The sequence below is a fragment of the Hyperolius riggenbachi genome, chromosome 2 (genome assembly GCF_040937935.1).
Source record: "Hyperolius riggenbachi isolate aHypRig1 chromosome 2, aHypRig1.pri, whole genome shotgun sequence".
NCBI classification, from domain to species: domain Eukaryota; kingdom Metazoa; phylum Chordata; class Amphibia; order Anura; family Hyperoliidae; genus Hyperolius; species Hyperolius riggenbachi.
In genome coordinates this window covers 510114118-510136084 of record NC_090647.1, presented here as the reverse complement: position 1 = coordinate 510136084, position 21967 = coordinate 510114118, and the positions used below count along the sequence as shown (strand labels likewise).

At 43.1% G+C, this 21967-nt stretch overlaps 1 protein-coding gene across 9 annotated transcripts in view; it reads right to left on the bottom strand.

Moving 5' to 3' along the window:
* ROBO1 (roundabout guidance receptor 1) overlaps positions 1-21967 on the bottom strand; it is a 1398228-nt gene that overhangs the window by 49341 nt on the left and 1326920 nt on the right. For all 9 annotated transcript variants that reach the window (XM_068270495.1, XM_068270496.1, XM_068270499.1 and 6 more), the window contains 2 exons: positions 11047-11089; positions 3403-3557 (listed from right to left, as the gene is read on the bottom strand). In XM_068270495.1, the coding sequence (XP_068126596.1) occupies positions 3403-3557; positions 11047-11089 (198 nt within the window). The remainder of the gene's footprint in view (positions 1-3402; positions 3558-11046; positions 11090-21967) is intronic.

The following is a 21967-nucleotide window of genomic DNA, read 5'->3' as shown; positions in this document are numbered from 1 at the left end:
TAGCTTTATCTCTTCAACAGCTAGTCATTTTAGCGATACTATGTTGAAAATCTTTGAATTTAGTCAATTTGAGAATTGTCATTCTACTTAATGATGTACTATAAAGGATACCTGACCCTAGGCAAAATTACCTGAGATAAGCACAGAATTATATTCATGTTAGATCCACATACCTCTTTGCATTGTCCGTTCCTCTCATCCTTCCCTTAATCCTTAAATAATTTTACTTAGGCTAAAGTCAAATGTTCAGACAGGAAGGGGAAGGCTTACTGTGATGTTCACACCTATCAACCTCCTATGTCCTCCTCTTAAAGGAATACCAAGGAGAAAATAAACTGATGAGAGACTATTGTATCTATCCACTTACTCCTAAAAATGACTTTTTAGATATGACACAGTTTTATTTTATGTTTAAATCTACTTTTTAAGTTTTGAATGTTTAATTGTCTGCTCAATGACACAGTCTTTGAAGTATGCCAGAGCTAAAATCTATGAACGATTGACTCTTTTTATCTCTTCCCTGCCCTCAGAAGCTATTCTCTATTAGGAAATAGCTTTATGTTGTCAGTGAGGGTTATGCTATAGTCTGACTAGGTACTGACTGGAGATAAACTGTTACTTGCATACCTAAATGTTAACTCTTTAAGGCAGAGAATAAAAAAAAGGAACACAGCCTAGTTATTTGTATGCTTGGCACTATACATACACGTCTGCCTCATCACGTCACCGCGCCATTCCTTTAAGGGGAGTGAATGGGGTGGGAAAGCGGAGGGTATGGGAGGGTGATAGGAGTAACATCACAGCAAACCTGCCTCTGTCTGAAAATTCGACTTTAGCCAAAAGTCTAATTTTTCAAGGAGGAATTCCGTGGTTCGGGAAATCAAGAAGAGGAAAGGACAATGCTTTGAGGCATGTACATCCAGAATAACCATAACTCTGTACTTATCTTGGGTAGCTTGAGTCAGGTGTACTTGAAGCACTGGGTAGTTATATTTCTTTGAAGGATTTATTATGTCTTACTGGCTAAATGCTGCTAACGTTTTTTTTTTTCTATAGCATAAATAAAACACCCATGATAAAGTTAGAAAAGTTGTGAAAAGTTTGCCGAATCTGGCCCACACCATATCCAAGGCCTAATCATTCCCAGTCTTTAGCTGGGAAAGATCTATACGGCTGACCTTGAAATTCTGAACTTTCTAACTGATTAGATGCAATTAAATCCACAGCATTTCATTTAAAAAGCACTTTAATATGTCTGATTCAGATTAACATTCTTCCATATAATTTTTCTGTGGTGGTTTTAGTTAAAAAATTATGTGCTTCTATAAAAGCCGTGCCAGGCATTTACAATTTCTAGCAGCGAGATCATATTTTAGCGTGGCGCGGTCAGGGTCATTACCTGTGAAAATCTAAATATTCAAGTAGGGTTTTTTTTTATTGCATGAATATGTCATATTATAGGAACATATAGCTAAGACCATGTAGTGAGCAGATTACTACTGTGGTCAAGTTGGCAAGAAATTAGATGCATTTTTAAGATCATAAAAACTAACAATTTTTCAGAAACCCCATTAACAGTTTTCAGTAGGTGTACATTTTTTTGTCCCCTCCCTCTTTTTTTTTTTTTACTGACAAATTTTGGGTCATCAGTACACATGCCTAGACACATCTGCCTCCAGAGTCCAACTCATTTGATCATGAGTCCAACTCAAAACCTTTGGAGCCAGAGCCTTCTGTCGTGCTACCCCTACCCTTTGGAACACCTTGCCACGCCCAGTCAAGACAGCTCCAACTCTGGAGCCATTCAAAACTGGAAAGCCATATGTTTAGTCTAACATCTATGATCACATAACTTTTTCCGTTGTAATACATCACAAACCGCAACTATGCACTAATCTGAGACAAGCTTGTGAACTTTGGGTCCTATGGGAGAAAAGCTCTTTACAAATGTTTTGTTGTTCTTGTTGGTGCCTGAATTTTTTAGTTGCAGCCGGTGACCAGCCAGCAAATACCAAGATTCAGCCTACTTCCACCAAACTACTGGCCCATTCTTGTGACAAGGGTGGCCTCACTAGCGTATATAAAGCTTAGGATCCACAACTGGGAAGTAGAATGCTGCACATTGCGAAGATAAAGTGGCATTGTCATATTAAAGTACCAAGGAATTCAAGGCACTTATGCTGGGAATACACAATGCGTTTTTTTTCGGTCGATTTCGGCAGATAGATGGTTCGATAGATAATTTCCGACATGTTCGATCTTACTTTCGATCATTTTACCACTTGATTTCTCATAGAAGTGAATGGAAATTGATAAGAAAAGAAAGGAGAATTGAGAGGAAAAACGAATCGAAAACCGATCGAACGGAAAATTGACCGTGTATTCCCAGCATTAGCTGCTTCTTGGTATAGATAAGTGTGAATGCAGATATGTTCATGTACACTCACTCAAAACAAGCCTAACAGATAATGGCACTCTGGGCTAAATGTTGACACCCACATTTGGAGCAAACCAATCAGAAGCGAGCATCTGGTCCTTATGCAGTGAAGATAACGGTTAAATAGGCTTAAAGGGGCACTATGGCGAAACATTTTAAAGTTTAATATATGTGCAACTTACAAAGAAGTACGTTTTATTCCAGAGTAAAATGAGCCATAAATTACTTTTCTCCTATGTTGCTGTCACTTACAGTAGGTAGTAGATACCTGACAGAAGTGACAGGTTTTGGACTAAGAGATTTTCAGGGCTTTATTTATTTTCAAAAGCACTTAGGCAGGGAACACACTTGACACTTTTCGTACGCGTTTTCTGCACAGAAAAACTGAGAACTCATGTTAATCAATGGGCTAGTACGCACTTAATATTTTGTTCGCGCGCAGAAAAAAAACTGACATTCTGCATCATGATTCTGCACATTTTGTCAGTTTTTTGTATCAATTACATCAGCTGCTATGAAAAAACACGCGCGTTTTCCTGCATAGAGACACACTTGGTGTGCAGAAAAAGTATGCAGGAAAACGCGCACAGAAAACTGAAAGACAAGTGTGTTCCCTGCCTTAGTGAATGGCAGTTGCTCTGTAAAACTGCCAAAAAAGTGTGTAACGAGCAGGGAGACTGGGCAGCATGTTTATATAAATCATTTTTGGGGAATGTCCATGTAAAGAATAAAAACCCTGCTAAGAATCCCCCATGAAGAGATGGACTAGTCCAAAACCTGTCACTTCTGTCAGATTTCTACTACTTACTGTAAGTGACAGCAACACAGGAGAAAAGTGATTTATGGCTCATTTTACTCTGGAAAAAAATGTTCTTCTTATTTTTCTATTTTTGCACATATTTTACATTTTTCGCCATACTGCCCCTTTACCCCTTTCACAAGTTTTACTTGGAGACTGATCTCACCTGGACGGCTATAGGTGGCCAGATTGTTGTCGCTGCTTCCATTGCCAGAAGTGCAGCAGTTAATGGGGCAATCGTTGTGGTTATTTCCTGTGTTTGGCCAGGTATCGGCAAGCCACGGCTGAGATGCAGGATCTGCAATATTCAGGAGGCCTGGCCTGTAACACAATTCAAAAAAAAAAAAACATGAATAAACATCAACACAGTAATTATATTCCAAACTACTAAAAATGGTGTACTGGATTACTGAAAATCTTCACTGCTACTGACCAACATTTGCACAAAGTAGAATTGCAGGCGAACTATGACACAGGAATTAGTTGTATGCCCTATATCTGGAAGCACAAACACTGGGATCAAAACAATCCCTATTTACCCCTCCTTACTCAGGAAAAGGCATAAAAGCCTAAAACACAAGTTTTAATAAATCAAGACATAAAATATCGGGGCCAATACACCATCACCTAAATCACAAAAGTGGGGACAATCTCCATAGGTCTAGACAGCGATCCAACACAGCCCAAATATAAGGGTGAGTAATGAACCTGGACCTGAGTGGCTGTCCAGGACCCAAGATCACCCAATAGGGGCACATATTACAATAAATAAGGATCGTTTAGTCCTGGGATAAGTGCTATAACACACTTACCATTACTAATGAATAATAATAGGTTAACAACTCTCATGTACGGTAAGTGTTGGTCGTAGCCCCAAGTAATGCAGCTAACTGAGACTGACCTAATTAACAGAGAGTCCCCCCACTAATAGCAACTTAACACCCACTAAATCAACATGTTTCGCTTAATAAATAATTTAAGCTTCGTCGGGACATAGTATATACAAAGTGCTCAAAAAACATGCATAATGAAGTGACACATATTATAGCCCACAGTCAGAGCCAACCTGATAATGGTTCAAAGGCAGCTATATATAGAGGTTACAAGCGACACCACACTATACTTAATTGGTTCCGCCTTCTTATTAAATCAGCACCTGGTCATGCTGAAAACACATTGGGTGGACAGCCGACAGTGGATATTTCTAAAAAAAGTAAACATACACCACCTCCTATCAGTTACCATTACAAGTGTATGGCATTGAAATCAATTCTCCAAGGTAGCGAATATAGTACAATACATCCAGTCAGCGGCATAGGCATGCATTCATCTGTGCAAATGTACGTATCTCCGTCAGGATGCGGAATGTCATAGTAGCATAGCATGCCGCTGCTGTCATCTGCAGGGCATACGACCCCCAGTCGTGGCTGGATGGTGTAATGGTTAAGGTCTCTGCCTCTGACACAGGAGACCTGGGTTCGAATCTCGGCTCTGCCTGTTCAGTAAGCCAGCACCTATTCAGTAGGAGACCTTAGGCAAGTTTCCCTACCACTGCTACTGCCTATAGAGCGCGCCCTAGTGGCTGAAGCTCTGGCGCTTTGAGTCCGCCAGGAGAAAAGCGCGATATAAATGTTATTTGTCTTGTCTTGTCAGTGAATTGAGGCTATGATGGTAGACTTACATGGTAGCTTGGAGAGGGAAGAAACTAGAAGACTAAGGCAGGGGCCTTCTGTATCCTGTGCCTAGCTGCTGTATATACACTGGTTTAAAAAGATGTTCATAGGTCACATGACTCTGTGGTAAAATTGGTTTTTGGACTTTATTATTTTTTGAAAAGATGCCCTCTTTGTTTTGTGCAAGAGTGGGGAGGGGCATATGTACAAATCATTTTGGCAGGAGTCCAGACCCTTTAGTGGGCCAATAAATCAGGCTGTCAGCATTAACACGTACAGTGCTACTAGGTTATGATTCCTTTATGACCTTCCTGAAAATGACTTGTAAAACCAATTCCGACTGCAGGTCTAATCCTGAATCATTAAACAGTCTCAGGCTGCTTTTACGAGGACTTTAAAACTACTCAGAAATGAATGGTACCCTTAACAGGTTGCCTACAAAGCTCACCTGAGACCCAATTATAGGTCATGTTTACTGGCAAGAATAAAGCAAGGCTTGTCCGTCTGTAGAAGAGCCAATGAGCAGCATTCCTCTCTTACTTTACTTGGAGGTACGGTAGCTTAATTTTTATGGCATTTGTTGGCGTACTTACGTTAAAAGAGCAAACACTCATAAACTAGCTGCAAAGTCTTCCCACTGCCCTAGTTCTAAGTAAGTAAAGTAGTTCTAAATGAGTTGTAAATGAACAAATTGGGCTGTTACAGCCGCCATACATAGAGACTCTTCTGAAATGCATAAAGTGTGACATCAGTCAAGGTCGTGCATCAACAAAGCAGTTGTTTAGCCATAAAGTGGTAATACCCTCAGCATTTCTTGTTTGATCTGAAAGATGATTTACAGCCTTAAAGTGGTATTAAACTCTGACATAATATTCAATAAAAAAGTTTTTCTACTTTGTATATCCCATACAGTTATCATATTTGCTTTTGTGCATACGTATTATTATTCATTTAGAAATTACAAGTTCCCAAAGTACAGTTTTATTTGCTCTGAAAGCTGCCATTGCATTTTATTCATAACTGGTGTATTTATTTTGTAATGTACCCAGTAATGATTTCTGAGCAGTGTTTCAGTTCTGAACACATTAGAAGAAGTTTCTGCACAGTTAGGGAATGCCTACATTCCTATCTGCTACAGTTAAGTAAACACAAGATAATATCACCGGTTCGGATGCGGATCTCCCTGCAGGGAACTTGCTACTGAAAAAGTAAGTTCTATGTTTTAACCCTTTGAATGCTGTTCAGCAAAAAAAAATAAAATAATGTGGTTGTAAACTGTATGCTATAAATAGACTTTTAGAGCAAAGAAGAAATGCTGGGTTTTATACCACTTTAACCTACTACGACAAAAAAAAAATGTTGCAGAACAGCATGGAAACAGTTAAAGAAACACTGTAGGGGGGTCAGGGGAAAATGAGTTGAACTGACCCAGGGCTTCTAATGGTCCCCCGCAGGCATCCTGTGCCCGCACAGCCACTCACCGGTGCTCCAGCCCCGCCTCCGGTTCACTTCTGGAATTTCAGACTTTAAAGTCTGAAAACCACTGCGCCTGCGTTGCTGTGTCCGCGCTCCCGCTGACGTCACCAGGAGTGTATAGCACAAGCCCAGTATAGTCTGTGCCTGCGCAGTATGCTCCTGGTGACATCAGGGGAAGCGAGGACACGGCAACGCAGGCACAGTGGTTTTCAGACTTTAAAGTCTGAAATTCCAGAAGTGAACCGGAGGCGGGGCCGGAGCATCGGTGAGTGGCTGTGCAGGCACAGGATGCCTGCGGGGGACCATTAGAAGCCCTGGGTAAGTTCAACTCATTTTCCCCCGACCCCCCTACAGTATCCCTTTAAACACAACACTTTGTTCTTCAGTGGAAAGCTCCTTGCTTCAGTGGGCAGCTTCTGCCCGCATCCAAAGAGGTGATAACATTATCTTTTGTTTACATTTCTTTGTCAGGTACATCTTTGCAAAGATACACTACTCAACTCCTTGCCAAGTATCCTATCTGTTTTATGGAAAGACAAAGTAAGAGTATTCTCAGGAGGCACCCCCTGCAGCAGGCTTAATAATAGTGTCAGCCAAGGATTTTCCAGCTTGGCTTATTGCAAATGGGGAGGTACCTGACGATCGAAATCGATCAAAATCGATCAGACCAATTACTGTTTCTACATCATTTCCCCTGTAGAAGATAATTTTCAATTTTTTCTGTAGGAGATTAAGTATTGAAATATTGAAAGTCCAACGACTGTCTTAACTGTGCATGTATAGTTGCTTTTATACTGACAGGTCCACTTTAAAGTAATGACATTCGATGTTGTTAATACAACTGCAGCCATGCCACCTTAGGAATGATTTCTCCATTTACAGCATCCTATCTGAGGAGACTTTTGTCTGTAGAATGCGTCTCCAGCGAAAGGGCAGAAATCATGTTGTGTATCTCAGCGTGATGTGTGAGGAAATGCCTGACAGAGGTGAGGTCAGGGTGGGCATATAAAAAAGCCAGAGATTTGCCCTTTTGGAAATCTCATCACTCTTTCCATGTAAGTTTGAAGCCCATCTAGGAAGCGGCTGTACACTGCAGAAAATAAGCCGTGAACTACTACTGCAATGCCTACACACAGTCCCATATTCCTGGAAATCAGATGTACAGGGAAGAGCAGTGAAGATTTTCTGTGCTTAACCATTTCTGAACCAACATAGCTGAAATCTACGTCCTGCTGGTGACTAGGAGGCTCTGACAGGATGTAGATTCCAACTATTCACCAAAGCGCACTCATGCCCTTGCCACTGTTCCATCGCTGCACCCAATAGCAGCGCTTCCGCATCTGAATTTCATTGGTTCCTGACTCTGTGATTACTGTGAGCCAATTGCAATAATCACAGTGTACAATAGGGAAAAGGCAGCTCTTGTTCTTAAAGGATACCCCAACTGAAATGTGACATAATGAGATAGACATGTGTATGTACAGTGCCTAGCACACAGATAACTATGCTGTGTTCCTTTTTTTCTTTCTCTGCCTGAAAGAGTTAAATATCAGGTATGTAAGTGGCTGACTAAGTCCTGACTCAGACAGGAAGTGACTGCAGTGTGACCCTCACTGATAAGAAATTCCAACTATAAAACAATTTCCAAGCAGAAAATGGCTTCTGAGAGCAAGAAATAGGTAAAAAAGGGGAATTTCTTATCAGTGAGGGTCACACTGTAGTCACTTCCTGTCTGAGTCAGGACTGAGTCAGCCACTTACATACCTGATATTTAACACTTTCAGGCAGAGAAAGAAAAAAAGGAACACAGCATAGTTATCTGTGTGCTAGGCACTGTACATACACATGTCTCCTTTAAAGGGAACCTTAAAGAGGAACTGTCGCGAAAATATTAAAATTTAAAAACATACACAAATAAGAAGTATGTTTCTTCCTGAGTAAAATGAGCCATAAACTACTTCTCTCCTATGCTGCTGTCACTTACAGTAGGTAGTACAAATCTGACATTACCGACAGGTTTTGGGCTAGTCCATCTCTTCATAGTGGATTCACAGCATGGCATTTATTCTTTATAAAGACACTCCCTGAAAAGGATTTATACAAAGATGCTGACCAGCCTCCCTGCTCACCGTACACTTTTTTGGCAGTTGGATGGAGCAACTGCCATTCACTAAGTGCGCATTCTGAAAATAAAGAAATCCCTGTGAACCCCTATGAGGAGATGGGCTAGTCCAAAACCTGTCGGTTCTGTCAGATTTCTACTGCCTACTGTAAGTGACAGTAACATAGGATAAAAGTAATTTATGGCTCATTTTACTCTGGAAGAAACGTACTTCTTAATTGTATATGTTTACATGTATTTTAAATTTAAAGATTTTCGCGACAGAGGTCCTTTAAGTGACATGTAACAGGAAGGGATAGACTTGTGTATGTACAGTGCATAGCACACAAATAAATATACTGTGATGCTTTTCTTCTTTCGCTGCCTGAGGCCTAGAACATCTAGAAAGCGCAAAACGCTATCGCTAGCGATTTGTGATAGTGTTTTGCAAGCAATTTTGGGAGCAATTTCTGTGCTCCTATACAATTCAATAGAATGGAAACGCTCGCAAAATTCTGCATGTCCTACGATTCTGATTTCCTTAATCACAATCGCTCTAGTGAAATCTGTCCCTTCCATTTACATTGGCAGAGCGTTTAGGGAAATCACTAGCGAATGAAAGCGCTCTCTAAACACTCAAAAAAGAAAGAAAAAGGGGGTTCCAGGCCTGAAAGATTTAAAATTTAGCTATGCAACTGAGTTTTTCTCCAGTCTGACCCAGTCTGACTACTGATAAGGAAGCCCAGTTCTCTCCCAGGAGAGGATAGATAAAAAGGTCAATAGTTCATATATTTGAGCACTCTAAGGACTCTTTCACACTAGAGGCTGCAGTAGAAAAGGCTGAAAGTCAGCCTTTTGCTAAACGCCAATACATAGCGTTTTCAAAGCGTTTTCAAAGCCTTTTCAAAGAGTTTTACAGCCCATATGAAAACGTCTTTTTTTTCTTTTATAAAAATAAGTGAACAAGATAGCTGTAAAACGCTTTGAAAAGGCTTTGAAAACGCTGAAGTTGGCGTTTTCCATTGACTTTCATTGAAACGCCAACAGCCAACTTTGGCTGTTAACAGCCCTGAAAAAGCTCCTGGGAGCGTTGAAACGCAACGCTTCAAAACGCCGAGTTAGATGTGAAAGGTAAAATGAAAGTCTATGGACTTTCTTTTACCTAGCAAAACGCCAACTTCAGCCGTGGCGTTAAAACGCCGAAAAATCCCTCTGGTGTGAAAGGGCCCTGAGATACAGCAGAGACAAAACAATTAATCTGTTGTTGTTTTTTGTTTTTATAAACAAAAAATAAAACTGTGGGGTATTTTAAAGTCGTAGGAGGATAGATACAATTGTTTATGTCATCACTTTGTTTTCAATCAAGTTTCACTTTAAGAGGCCAGAACCATCAGGTCCTGAAAGAGTTAACCACTTAAAATCGACATTTATAAACATCCTTCTTGAGCAAATAGAGCATCCATTCCGATGGAGTGCATGTGCAACCGCACCACGGGAGCGCGCAAGCTTGTGCGTATTTATACCGTTCAGCGCATGGCATGAAGTGGTTAAAGGGGTTCTGTGGGGCTTCCTGAGGAGAAAAACTGCCACTTACCTGGGGCTTCTATCAGCCACCTGCAGTGGTAATGTCCCACGCCGTCCTGCTCCCATCTGCCGTTCCCCGCAGCCGGCACCGGGCTATTATTCGTCTGTCACACAGACGAATAATGCGCGTTGCCGTGCCTCCGCTCGCGTCATCTGAGGCTTACTGCGCAGGCGCAGTACAACGGAGCCTTGTACTGCGCTCGCGCAGTAAGCTTCCGATGACGCAGGCGGAAGCGAGCGGGTGCGCGGCGACTGCAGCGCAGCCGCAGTTCGATCCCATGCCGCTTAGACCGGGGCCGGCGGCGGAGAACAGCAGATGGGAAGAGGACGGCGTGGGACATTACCGCTGCACAGGGCTGATAGAAGCCCAAGGTAAGGGTCTGTTTTTCTCCTCAGAAACCCCTAACAGAACCCCTTTAAGGACACCTGACCCCAAGGCAAAGTTACCTAAGGTAAGCACAGAGGTATATCCATGCTGGATTCCCATATATCTGTGCGTTGTCAATTCCTCCTCTCATTCTCACTTCAGTTGTACTTCAAAACAGAAGGTGTTTGCAATAATTCAGCTATAAGTAACAGGAGCTATCGGGGTATTCTGTAACACCATCTAATACTAGGACTCTTTCTTTTGTAATAAAAGGTCGCCCTCTTGTGGTTGACACAGCAGATTTCAGAAAACAGGTCCATCCAAGTAACAATGAGCACATATTTAGTTGGTTACATAAACACGTGTTTGCCGACAGATAAAATCAGCAACGTGCTGTTTGCATCACTTAATTATGCGGCCTAAACACTGGGAAAAAATAGTAATAAATAAAAAATGAGCTAGACACCAGCAGGTTCAAAGAACACATAAAAAGGAAGATTTAAGCTTCTCCATGAAAACTGCAGCCTGCAGCACATTGTTCTCTATATAAAAAAGAGCACGACAATGATGTGTATGTATTCGCAGCAAAATATATATCGTATCTCTCACCTTCCTGCGCTGCTCACGGCTTCCCCGCCTCTCTGATAGGCCACTGAAAGAGAAAAGAAAAAAAAAACAAAAAGTGAAAAAATGACATAAAAATAACAATAAGACATAAATACAGCTATTTTTTTAAAGCGGACCTGAACTCAAAACTTCCTCTCTGCTCTAAAAGATACACAACAGCATAATAACCTTAACAGTTGATACAAATCCTGCAATACATCTGCAGTTTGTCTACTTCCTGCTTTCATGGAAGCAGACATATTGTTAACATCTGTGGTGAACCAATTAGCTCTCTGCCGTGGCAGGCAGCTGACATGGGGAGAGATCAAATTACAACTAGTGCTCAGCCACAGATGAGGGGGAATTAGACAGGCTTAACTCTCCAAGTGTATAGTGTGCATTTCTCTGTTTTCCTTCTGTCCTGTGCAAGAGTTCAGGTCCACTTTAAAGGACACCTTAAGTGAGAGGGATATAGAGGCTGACATATTTAGCTCCATGTCTAATACAGGTCGCTGCTATCCATCTTGTATTATTATTACTTTTTTTTTTTTAACACACCTGAAGAGAGAGGGATATGGAGGCTGCCATAGTCCCCAACTTACAAACAGGTTCCATTCTGGGAGATTGTTTGTAAGTCGAATTTGTTTGTTAAAGTGAATGTTTACCGTTTCAAAAAAAAAAAAAAAGTCAGATACTCACCTAAGGAGAGGGAAGGCTCGGTCCTAATGAGCCTTCCCTCTCCTCTCCCGGTGCCCTCGGTGCTGTGCTGGCTCCCCCGTTCGTGTTCGCCGCCGCAGGGACTTTGGAGGTCTTCGGGAGCACTCGGGCTTCCGAAGACGGGCCGCTCCATAGTACGCATGCGCGAGCGCCCTCTATGACGCACTCGCGCGTACGTAGTATGGAGCGGCCCGTCTTTGGAAGCCCGAGTGCTCCCGAAGACCTCCAAAGTCCCTGCGGCGGCGAACGCGAACGGGGGAGCCAGCACAGCACCGAGGGCACCTAGAGAGGAGAGGGAAGGCTCATTAGGACCGAGCCTTCCCTCTCCTTAGGTGAGTATCTGACTTTTTTATTTTTATAGCGGTACCCACTGGCTTTAAGGGCCCTTTTCCACTAGCGCGTTTGCGCTAGCTGAATCGCAAAACCGCAAACCGCTAGCGATTTTACAATCGCTACGGTTTGCTTTTTAACATAGGAATCGCGGTAGGTCATTTCCACTACCGCGATTCGTTTTTTACTTGATCGCGATCGCGCCGCGGAGCGACTTTTGCCGCGATTTTGCTATGCAGTGCATAGCATAGCAAAATCGCGGCCGCAAGCGTCGGGAAAACGGCGGAATTGCGATTCAGCAATCGCTAGCGTTTAGCGCGAACGCTAGCGACTGCTAGTGGAAAAGGGCCTAGTGTCCTGTGTTAAACATAGAGAAACTTGGGTAAATGATTTACATTCGGACGGCTCGGGATTTGGGCATATAGTATAACCTATGTTTTTTGGCTGTTTTCAATATGCTTTTGAAGTGTTTAAATCACTAATTACAGTTTACACAATATTGTAACATTTAACTAAAATACTGTATGTAGTAATAAAAACAGCATTGTGTATTTGGTACATGGAGACTACTTTGTTTGTATCTTTCAGATGTTGTAATTTTGAGTTGTTTGAAAGCAAAGGTCTGTCTGTATCTCCTTTTAAACAATACCCATTGCCTGGCTGTCCTGTTGGTCCTCTGCCTCTAATACTTTCAGCCATAGACCCTAAACAAGCATGCAGATCAGATGTTTGACTGGATTAGCTGAATGCTTGTTTCAGGGGTGTGATTCAGACCCTACTGATGCCAAACAGATCAGCAGGGCAGCCAGGCAACAAGTATTCTTTTAACTTGAGCACTTAACGCAGAAAGGTGGCGGGACAGCGGCTCTGTTGTTCCTCCACAACGCAAATATGCGTCATCTCGCGCTTGCGTTGAGCGCAAGCTCCCATCTGCGCAGCACATTCCAGCCATCAGCCTGCCAGCCAACGATCGGCGCTAGCAGGCCGTTTATTTTTTTAATTGGTAATGAAAGTATTTATATAGCGCTGACATCTTACATAGCACTGTACATTATATATTGTCTTGTCACTAACTGTCCCTCAGAGGGGATTACAATCTAATCCCTTCCATAGTCCTATGTCCATGTATATATTGTGTACTGTATGTATCTTAGCGTGTGGCCAATTTGGGGGGATAAAAAAATCTTACATTTTTTTACAAAAATGTCACTCTTTTTTCAAATACCACCAAAAGAAAGTCTTATTTGTGAGAAGTTGTATGACTGAGCATTGAAACCGTTAAAGTTAGGAAGTGCTGAATTGTAAAAATTGGCCTGGTCACTAGGGGGGTATAAACCTCTGGGGCTCAAGAACTTAAAAGGAAATAAACATGGCAGCCTCCAAATCCTTCTCACTTCAGATGTCCTATAAAACAAAACAAAAAAATAAATAAATACAAGATGGATAGCAGCGATCTATATTAGTCGTTGAGCTCGGTCAATCAACAAATGCTAATTTACAATTTAGCGATCGTAGACGGCGTGTAATTTCCTCTCAGAGGCTATTCTTTGCCAAGCCCCTGATAACAGGGGAGATAAATCTACAAGACGGAGGAGGGATGCGGAGACCATGACAACCTGTTTTGATGCGAGATTGATCGCTGGGATTCGCTAGTGTCATTTTTAGCATAACAGATCGCTTGTTTTTCTGGAGAGCAGTGTGACAAATACAAAAGAGAAGAGGGGAAAAAAAGCCTTTTTTTTTTCTAAAAACAAGAACAAAGAAAGCTCTAAAAATGTGACATTCGTGTCATGAAGCTTTCTCATTATAGGTTTCTATTTTTATTTCACTGTGTATGTAGGAAAGTACTTATTAACTTGGAATTTGGAATTGTGTAGAATTCAGGATGTCTAGTCTGTTAATAAGGTTTAGAGGAAAGTTTAAAAGCTCAAAACTTTTAATGAGCTTTTGGAAGACATCTTTAATTGATCCCGTTGCTCTACACCATGCATGTCAAACTCTGGTCCAAAGAGCAATCAAATTTGGCCCTCAAGTGGTTTCCCTACTTTGCATTACGTTTGGCCCACTCTAGACCAGCAGGGAAGCTATTCTGGAAGTGAAGCCCAAAATCACTTGGGAAGAAATATGGTGGAGGGAGAGGGTAAGCACTAGACACCGAGGAACTGTTTAGGGGGAGGGAGGAGGGCGACTTGACACCAGGGAACTGTATGATGAAGGGGGTGGGGGCATTGGACACCAGGTAACTGTATGTAGAGGGAGGGGGGCCATTAGATACAAGGACACTTTATAGGGGATGAAGGTGGCCACTAGACATTGAGGTTGGCCCTCGCATTGATCCCAGTGTTCAATTTCGGTCCACTTTGTATTTGAGTTTGACACCTCTGCTCTATAACAAGGAATGCTAAAATCTGATTGGTTGCTAAAGGCTACTATGCCCTTGAGTGCAATTTGCACTATTTATAAATAAGCTCTATTCAGTTTTTCACAGGTGGCATCCCACATTAGAGGCCACTCCAGTGTTTATAAAACGTAAAAGCTAACATTAATACTAACCCTAAAACACAATTTTTTTGTGTAGTTTAAGTATTCCTGAATTGGGCAAAAGCCTTTTTATTGAAGCCCATGCAGAGCTGTATCATCCACAAGGCAAATCTAGGCAGTTCCTAGGGCCTGGAGAGAGTCTAGGGGCCTGGAGGACTCTAACCCCCACCAAATCTGCACATGCACGGGAGGTTCGCGCATGCGCAGAAGACCCAGACTGGACCCGACTGAGCCCGTTACCGGGGTTGATCACAGCTGAATGGAAGACCGCGGAAGGACAGCGAGGGACTCAGATGTGTTTATGGGGTGGGAGGAAGCCACGGGTAAGTATCAAATCATTACTTTTCCAGGTTTCTGGTACACTTTAATCCATTTCTGTGGTCATGGTGGGATAGATTACCTCTTGCATAGTGTCATGGTGCTACCCGATGTCATTGGGGTGAGTACATTTGAAATCGGCGCCAGTAGACTTGGGCGCAGGATACAGCGGTATGTAGCTGATCCTGCTTCTGCACAAGTCTGGGCCGTTTTAATTACTATTCCCCCTCCAGGCCGCCATGGATACTGGGGAAATGAAATAATTCGGCTTACAGCGATTGCTGGAGGCCGAATTACTATGTTTTTAAGCAACCTCGGCTCCGTCTTCTGACGGAGCCGACGTTACTCACTGAGCGCTGCAATAGGAATGATTCCTATTGTAGCCTATGGAGGTGCCAGCTGCGCCCAAATCCAGCAGCGCTGAAAAGCACTGCTCCGCATTGGGGTCCCCCTGGGCTCGGTTCTCGTATCTCTGCAGCCTCCCGGAAGTTCCTCTGACAAGTGCACAGTGATTCTGAACTGGGCAGGTGCAAGATTCAAACTGCACCTGCGCAGTGAAAGGAGGTGTGCATGGACCAGAGCTTGCTTTTGCTGTGCTCATGTGATTTGGAACTTGCACCTGTGCAATTCACGCGCCAGTACTAGGGGGAGCTTCCTGGTTTTAATATGGGACTAGAGGATCCCGTTGAATATGAAGAGGTCCAGGGATGGGGAAAGGGGTTCATGCATTTTTTTTTCTCCGGGTTAATGTGAACTTTATGAAGATAAGGCCTGTTTTACATGAGAGGCTGAAGGAGGTGAATTCACCACCTGTCAGCTGATCCCATGCATCAGGCAGGTGCGCGTAAGAGCTCGGCACAGGAAGTGGAGAGATGCCCCCGCTATTGAGTCAAATCTCATTATGGTCATGCTCAGATACAACATGGCACATGTTTTTACCCAGCAATAACCAGGGTCACAAATGCTGCCATTAGGTTGCTTTAAAATTGCAACCGAAAGGCGCTTATAGCCAACAGGCAGGAAGCAAAACTGCACGACAAGCATGCATTGCGGCCAACCGCAAGAGGCCTGAGTGTGTTTATGATAAAATAATGAGACTCTGAACAAGCCTCAGTGACTATTTAATTATTATTTAGTATTTACATAGTGCCGACATCTTCCACAGCACTTTATAAAGTATATATAGTCATATCACTAACTGTCCCTCAAAGGAGCTCATCTATATATCTATCATAGTCTAGGGCCAATTTTAGGGGGAAGCTAATAAATTATCTGTACGTTTTAGGAAACCGGAGTGCCTGGAGGAAATCCACCAGACACAGATAGATCATACAAACTCCATGCAGGAAGTGCCCTGGCTGGGATTCAAACCAAGGACCCAGCGCTGCAAGGCAAGAGTGCTAACCACTACACCACCGTGCTGACTAGAAACAAGAGCAACATTTTAAAGTGGACCTGAACTCAGAACTTACTCTCTGCTCTAAAAGATAAGCAACAGCATAATAAGCTTTAAAGAAAACCATTTCTTTATTACAGATGATACAAATCCTGCAATAAATCTGCAGTGTGTCTACTTCCTGCTTTCACGGAAGCAGAAATCGGGTTAACATCCTGTGTTTACAAATTAGCTGCTCTGCTGACTCAGCCAACTGACACAGCAAAGAGATCAAATTACAACTTGTGCTTAGTTACAGAGGAGGGGGAATTAGACAGGTTAAACTCTCTAAACACATACATGGTGCATTTCTCTCTGCTTTCTTTCTGTCCTGAGCAAGAGTTCAGCTCCACTTTAAAAAAAGCCAATGTACTGTAGTACAACATGAATTCTGATTGGCTGCCATTTGTACTATACTGTTCTATTTGTTCATCTTAATATGGGGGGACACCAACTTGTGGTCTCCAGAACTCATGACTGGCTCTTGCAACCCCTCCCACAAACCACCGTGTAATGTCATATTTTGTTCTGGGAGTATTTGTCTCACAAACTTCTCCCACTGCGATATTTGTCACCCTTCATTTGAACAATGTAGGTATAATTTATAATTCTCATGTTTTTCTACATCTGCAGGACCCTTTCTAATGAGGGAAAAATGTACAAGCAGCCCTATAATTATACCCTCCCCAGATCTCAGTGTACACAGAATAGCATGTTTCCACCGCCTCCAAGCCCACCACTCGCCACTTCTCCTGGCTGGCTACATCAAAAAGCAACAATTGTAAAACTGTAATTACCGCTAAATAATGGAAGGTATTTTGGAATGGAGATTACTCTTCAAATGCCTCTAACAAGCCATTAAAAATTAGAGAAATGCTTGTTGTTTTTTCCTTGCAGGGAATGAGTGAAGTGGTTAAAAAAATAAAAAAAAAAACTATGCCAGACAGGAAATGTTAATGTTTACTTTTCTTAAACAAAAAAAAACCTAAAACAAAAATAAATAAATAAATGGATATATATATATATATATATATATATATATATATATATATATATACTGTATATTCTCACGTACAGTATTATGCTGGGGATAAACGGTACATTTCTGTACCGTGTATCGACCAGCTGATCCGGCCAGCTGATAATATTCAGCTGGCCCGATCAAGCCGCTCGACCCCCGCTCGCTCGATTCCCGCCTGCGGACAATGGCAGGGAATCGAGCGCTGATAAGGAAGCGCCAGCGGGGGCGAGCGGTAATCGATCCGTGCGGACGAGCGGGGAAGTGGCTGGGGTCGATCCGGCGGCTAATCGAGCCGCCGGTCGACCCGTGTATCCCCTGCATAAGACTACTTTGTAACCCTTGAAAATAATCTGATAAGTCAGGGGTCGTGTTATATGCCGGGTGTCATTGAGGCGGGGTGATCCAGTTACCGCCTCTCAGATCTCGCTGCTGAGGACTGTAGTGAAGCGGCGCAGGCGCACATGTGCGAGATCTGAGACGCAGAGAAGGAGGTACATAGGATACAAGGGTGGGCCAGAAGGGTGAGAGAGGCGTGTTTTATGGGCACAGCGCAATCTATTCTTCCATACTGCTCTTATAAACAGGTAGGCAAGGAGAGCTGACCAATCCGCTTAGGGAGAAGGAGAGTTGGCCAATCCAACCAGTCAATCGTCTATATACTGTTATATACTGGGTACCACATACAGTACAGCACCAGTATCTGTTCATACATAGCACCAATGTATGAGGATTTTTTTTTTTGGTGTGCATTGGAAGAGGGGTAGTCTTATACAGCGATTATATCCCAATCTCTATATTTTAACTGGAAAAGTTGGGGGGTCGTCTTATACGCCCAGTTGTCTTATACGCCGGAATATAGTTTGCTCCAGGGATTAAGATAAGTAATACTACGTGTGTGGAAAACACATAGCAATTTTACCAGTACTACCAACAGTAAGTTAGCAAACATTGCGCAATAAGTAAGTAGCAGAACATGTGGTACCCCCATAGCATCAACTAGCTTACATAGATTGCACTAATTGCGCAACTCATACTACCTCACAGTAGGCAGTGCCAGTGGCTGGTCATAGCAATGATGGGGATAAGGGACTCTGGTTCAGGCAAGGGTGTAGCAATAGCCATTGCAGCCATAGCAAGTGCTATGGGGCCCTAAAGCAGAGGGGGCCTAGGTTGTACTTGATGTGTTCACTATTAACTCGCCTTTTGTTTCTCCTTTCTCTGACTGTGTCTCGTAGCCCCAGGACTATACACAGTGTACATTGCACAGGAATGTGATTTAGCCATTTAACTCATATCCAGAAGGTGGGCAGGTGGCATTCCTGAAGAGTGCCTAGTTCTGAGGGCCCCCTGAACATTTTGCTATGGGGTCCCATAACTGTTAGCTACGCCGCTGGGTTCAGGTGAACGATAGTGGCAGCTAACAGTGGCACCAACAGGCAGCTAATTATTTTAGGTGTGCTTTAAAGTTGAGCTATCATTAATAATGCATTTCAGTATTAATGTTTTAATTCTAGAGACTGTATATATGGTGAGCGACATTGTAAACAGTAATCCTTCCAGAGCGCAGTAATGTAAATTTACAGCCTGTTTGTGGCTGCTTATTCCTGACAGGGCGTAGAGTAGATCTCCATTACCATGTCACGCGGATCCACCGTACTCGCCGATCTCTCTCTCTCGCGCCGCAGGCCCTTCGCTCTGCCGCTGCAGAGCTCTGGGAGACACTTTCATTGGCTCCTGACCCTGTGATCATTGTGAACCAATCGCAGTGGCTCACACTGATGACAGGAGCCAATGAAAGCAGCTCCTGACTGGCTCACAGAGGTCTGCCGTCATAGCGACGGCAGAGCGAGGGGCTTGCGGCGATGGGTGAGTGGCATTTTGTCGGGGTTCATGCGGCAATTTGTCGGAAAGCCATGTTTTTTGGTACTAGCAGTCTCTGGTCCTTAAAGAGACTCAGTAACAAAAATTGCATCCTGTTTTTTATCATCCTACAAGTTCCAAAAGCTATACTAATGTGTTCTGGCTTACTGCAGCACTTTCGACTATCACAGTCTCTGTAATAAATCAATGTATCTTTCCCCTGTCAGACTTGTCAGCCTGTGTCTGGAAGGCTGCCAAGTTCTTCAGTGTTGTGGTTCTGCTATGAACTCCCCCTTCCAGGCCCCTCTATGCACACTGCCTGTGTATTATTTAGATTAGGGCAGCTTCTCTCTTCTCTCTTATCTTTTACAAGCTGGATAAATCGTCCTCTGAGCTGTCTGGGCTTTCACATACTGAAGAATTACAGACAAGGGCAAAGCTGTTTGCAGGAAGAAAAGAGCAGCCTGAAACTTCAGTGCATGAGAACTGCAGGGGGAAAGAAACACACAAATGATGCTTGTGTATGGATGTATTTTCTATGTGTCAGACATACTGTACATCAACCTACTTCCTGTTTTGGTGGCCATTTTGTTTGTTTATAAACAAACTTTTTAAAACTGTTTTTAACCACTTTTAATGTGGCGAGGAGCGGCAAAATTGTGACAGAGGGGAATAGGAGATGTCCCCTAACGCACTGGTATGTTTACTTTTGTGCGATTTTAACAATACAGATTCTCTTTAAGGGGCCAGAGACTGCTAGTAAAGTAAAGTAAGATGTCTTATTACTAGTAAAAAGTAACTTATTGATCCATCATCCCAAACTCAGGATTCACTGAAGTGCTCACTGGGCCTGCACAGCAATGATAAGCAGCAGTGCAATTAAACAAGAAAGCAGGGACAGAGGACTGCAGAATATCAGGGCCCGCTGTGGCTAGTTTACTATCATGATAGGAACAGCGTAACCATGTAAACTGTATGTACTAGAGGTGATATGCCAGTATTGTAAAAGTAATCTAGAATCAATAATATTTGGAAACCAGATGGACCAGGTACCCAATTTAAAGCAAACCTGAACTCAGAACTTCCTCTTTGCTCTGAAAGACAAGCAACAGCATAATAACCTTTAAAGAAAAACATTTATTTGTTACAGCTGATACAAATCCTGCAATAAATCTGCAGTGTGTCTACTTGCTGCTTTTATGGAAGCAAACATAGGGTTAACATCCTGTGTTTACAAATTAAATTGACACAGCTAAGAGATCAAATTACTTGTGTGATTAGTCACAGATAAGGGGGGATAAGACAGGTTAATCTCTCTAAATACATACAGGGTGGATTTCTCTATGTGTTTCCTGTGTCCTGTGCAATAGTTCAGGACCACTTTAAGTAAAATGTAATGTACAATAAGTATACTAACATCTTAAACAATACAAAAAGGGTGTTCATGTGAGGGAGCCAGTTTATCCCAGAATGATGCAATTTATCATTATCTATTATGTCCCTCTTATAGTGAAATGCCTGAAAGGAAACCTCTCCTATAGAAAAGCTACATGGCAATCAAAGTACGGTACTTAAAGGGATACTGTAGGGGGGGTCAGGGGAAAATGAGTTGAACTTACCCGGGGCTTCTAACGGTCCCCCGCAGACATCCTGTGTTGGCGCAGCCACTCACCGATGCTCCGGCCCCGCCTCCGGTTCACTTCTGGAATTTCAGACTTTAAAGTCTGAAAACCACTGCACCTGCGTTGCCGTGTCCTCACTCCCGCTGATGTCATCAAGAGCGCACAGCGCAGGCCCAGTATGGTCTGTATCTGCGCAGTACACTCCTGGTGACATCAGCGGGAGCGAGGACACGGGCGTGCAGGCGCAGTGGTTTTCTGACTTTAAAGTCAGAAATTCCAGAAGTGAACTGGAGGCGGGGCCGGAGCATCGGTGAGTGGCTGCGCCAACACAGGATGTCTGCGGGGGACCATTAGAAGCCCCGGGTAAGTTCAGCTCATTTTCCCCCGACCCCCCTACAGTATCCCTTTAAACAATGTCATTTTCCACTGCAGGTTTAACGTTGAAAGCTTTGACAGGTTGTTCTGGGCAGTAATGATTTCTTTTCCTGGAATAATGAAATGTATGTGTGTTCTTCTGTTCAGCTTATTCTACTCTATTTTCATTCTTTCTATGCTGCCTTAGGCCAGGGAAACAGGAGTTTGCAGAGGAGCAGCAGCTAGAAATCTCTCTAATAAGCTACCGCTAGTTACCGGGAGTGCAATCCTCTGCAGCTACAAACTGGTGTCAGGAAGTGAGTGTCAGCGAGTAGAGACTAAAGCCCGGTTCACATTAGCGTTTCGAGCCAAAAGGATCCGGTGAGCGGATCCCGTCTCCGCTTCACCGGATCTGGGTGGCTCTGTCCGCGGCCCGGTTCACATTAAAAATGAAAAAGAATCTGATCAATAATTGATCGGATCAGTTTTCACTCAATTTTGCCAACAAATACATACCTAATGTTCTGTAGCAGCCGGCAGTAGAGGCTTCCTCTTCTTCCGCTCTGACCACACAGCGCATCATGTGACTAGTCACCTGACGCGGAAGAAGACTGAAGCCTCTACCGCCGGCTGCTACAGAAGATTAGGTATGTATAAACCCTCCCTCACCCACCAGCCCGGCTGCTTCACCCTCCCGTCGATCAGGTTCACGTTGGTCCATGCCCC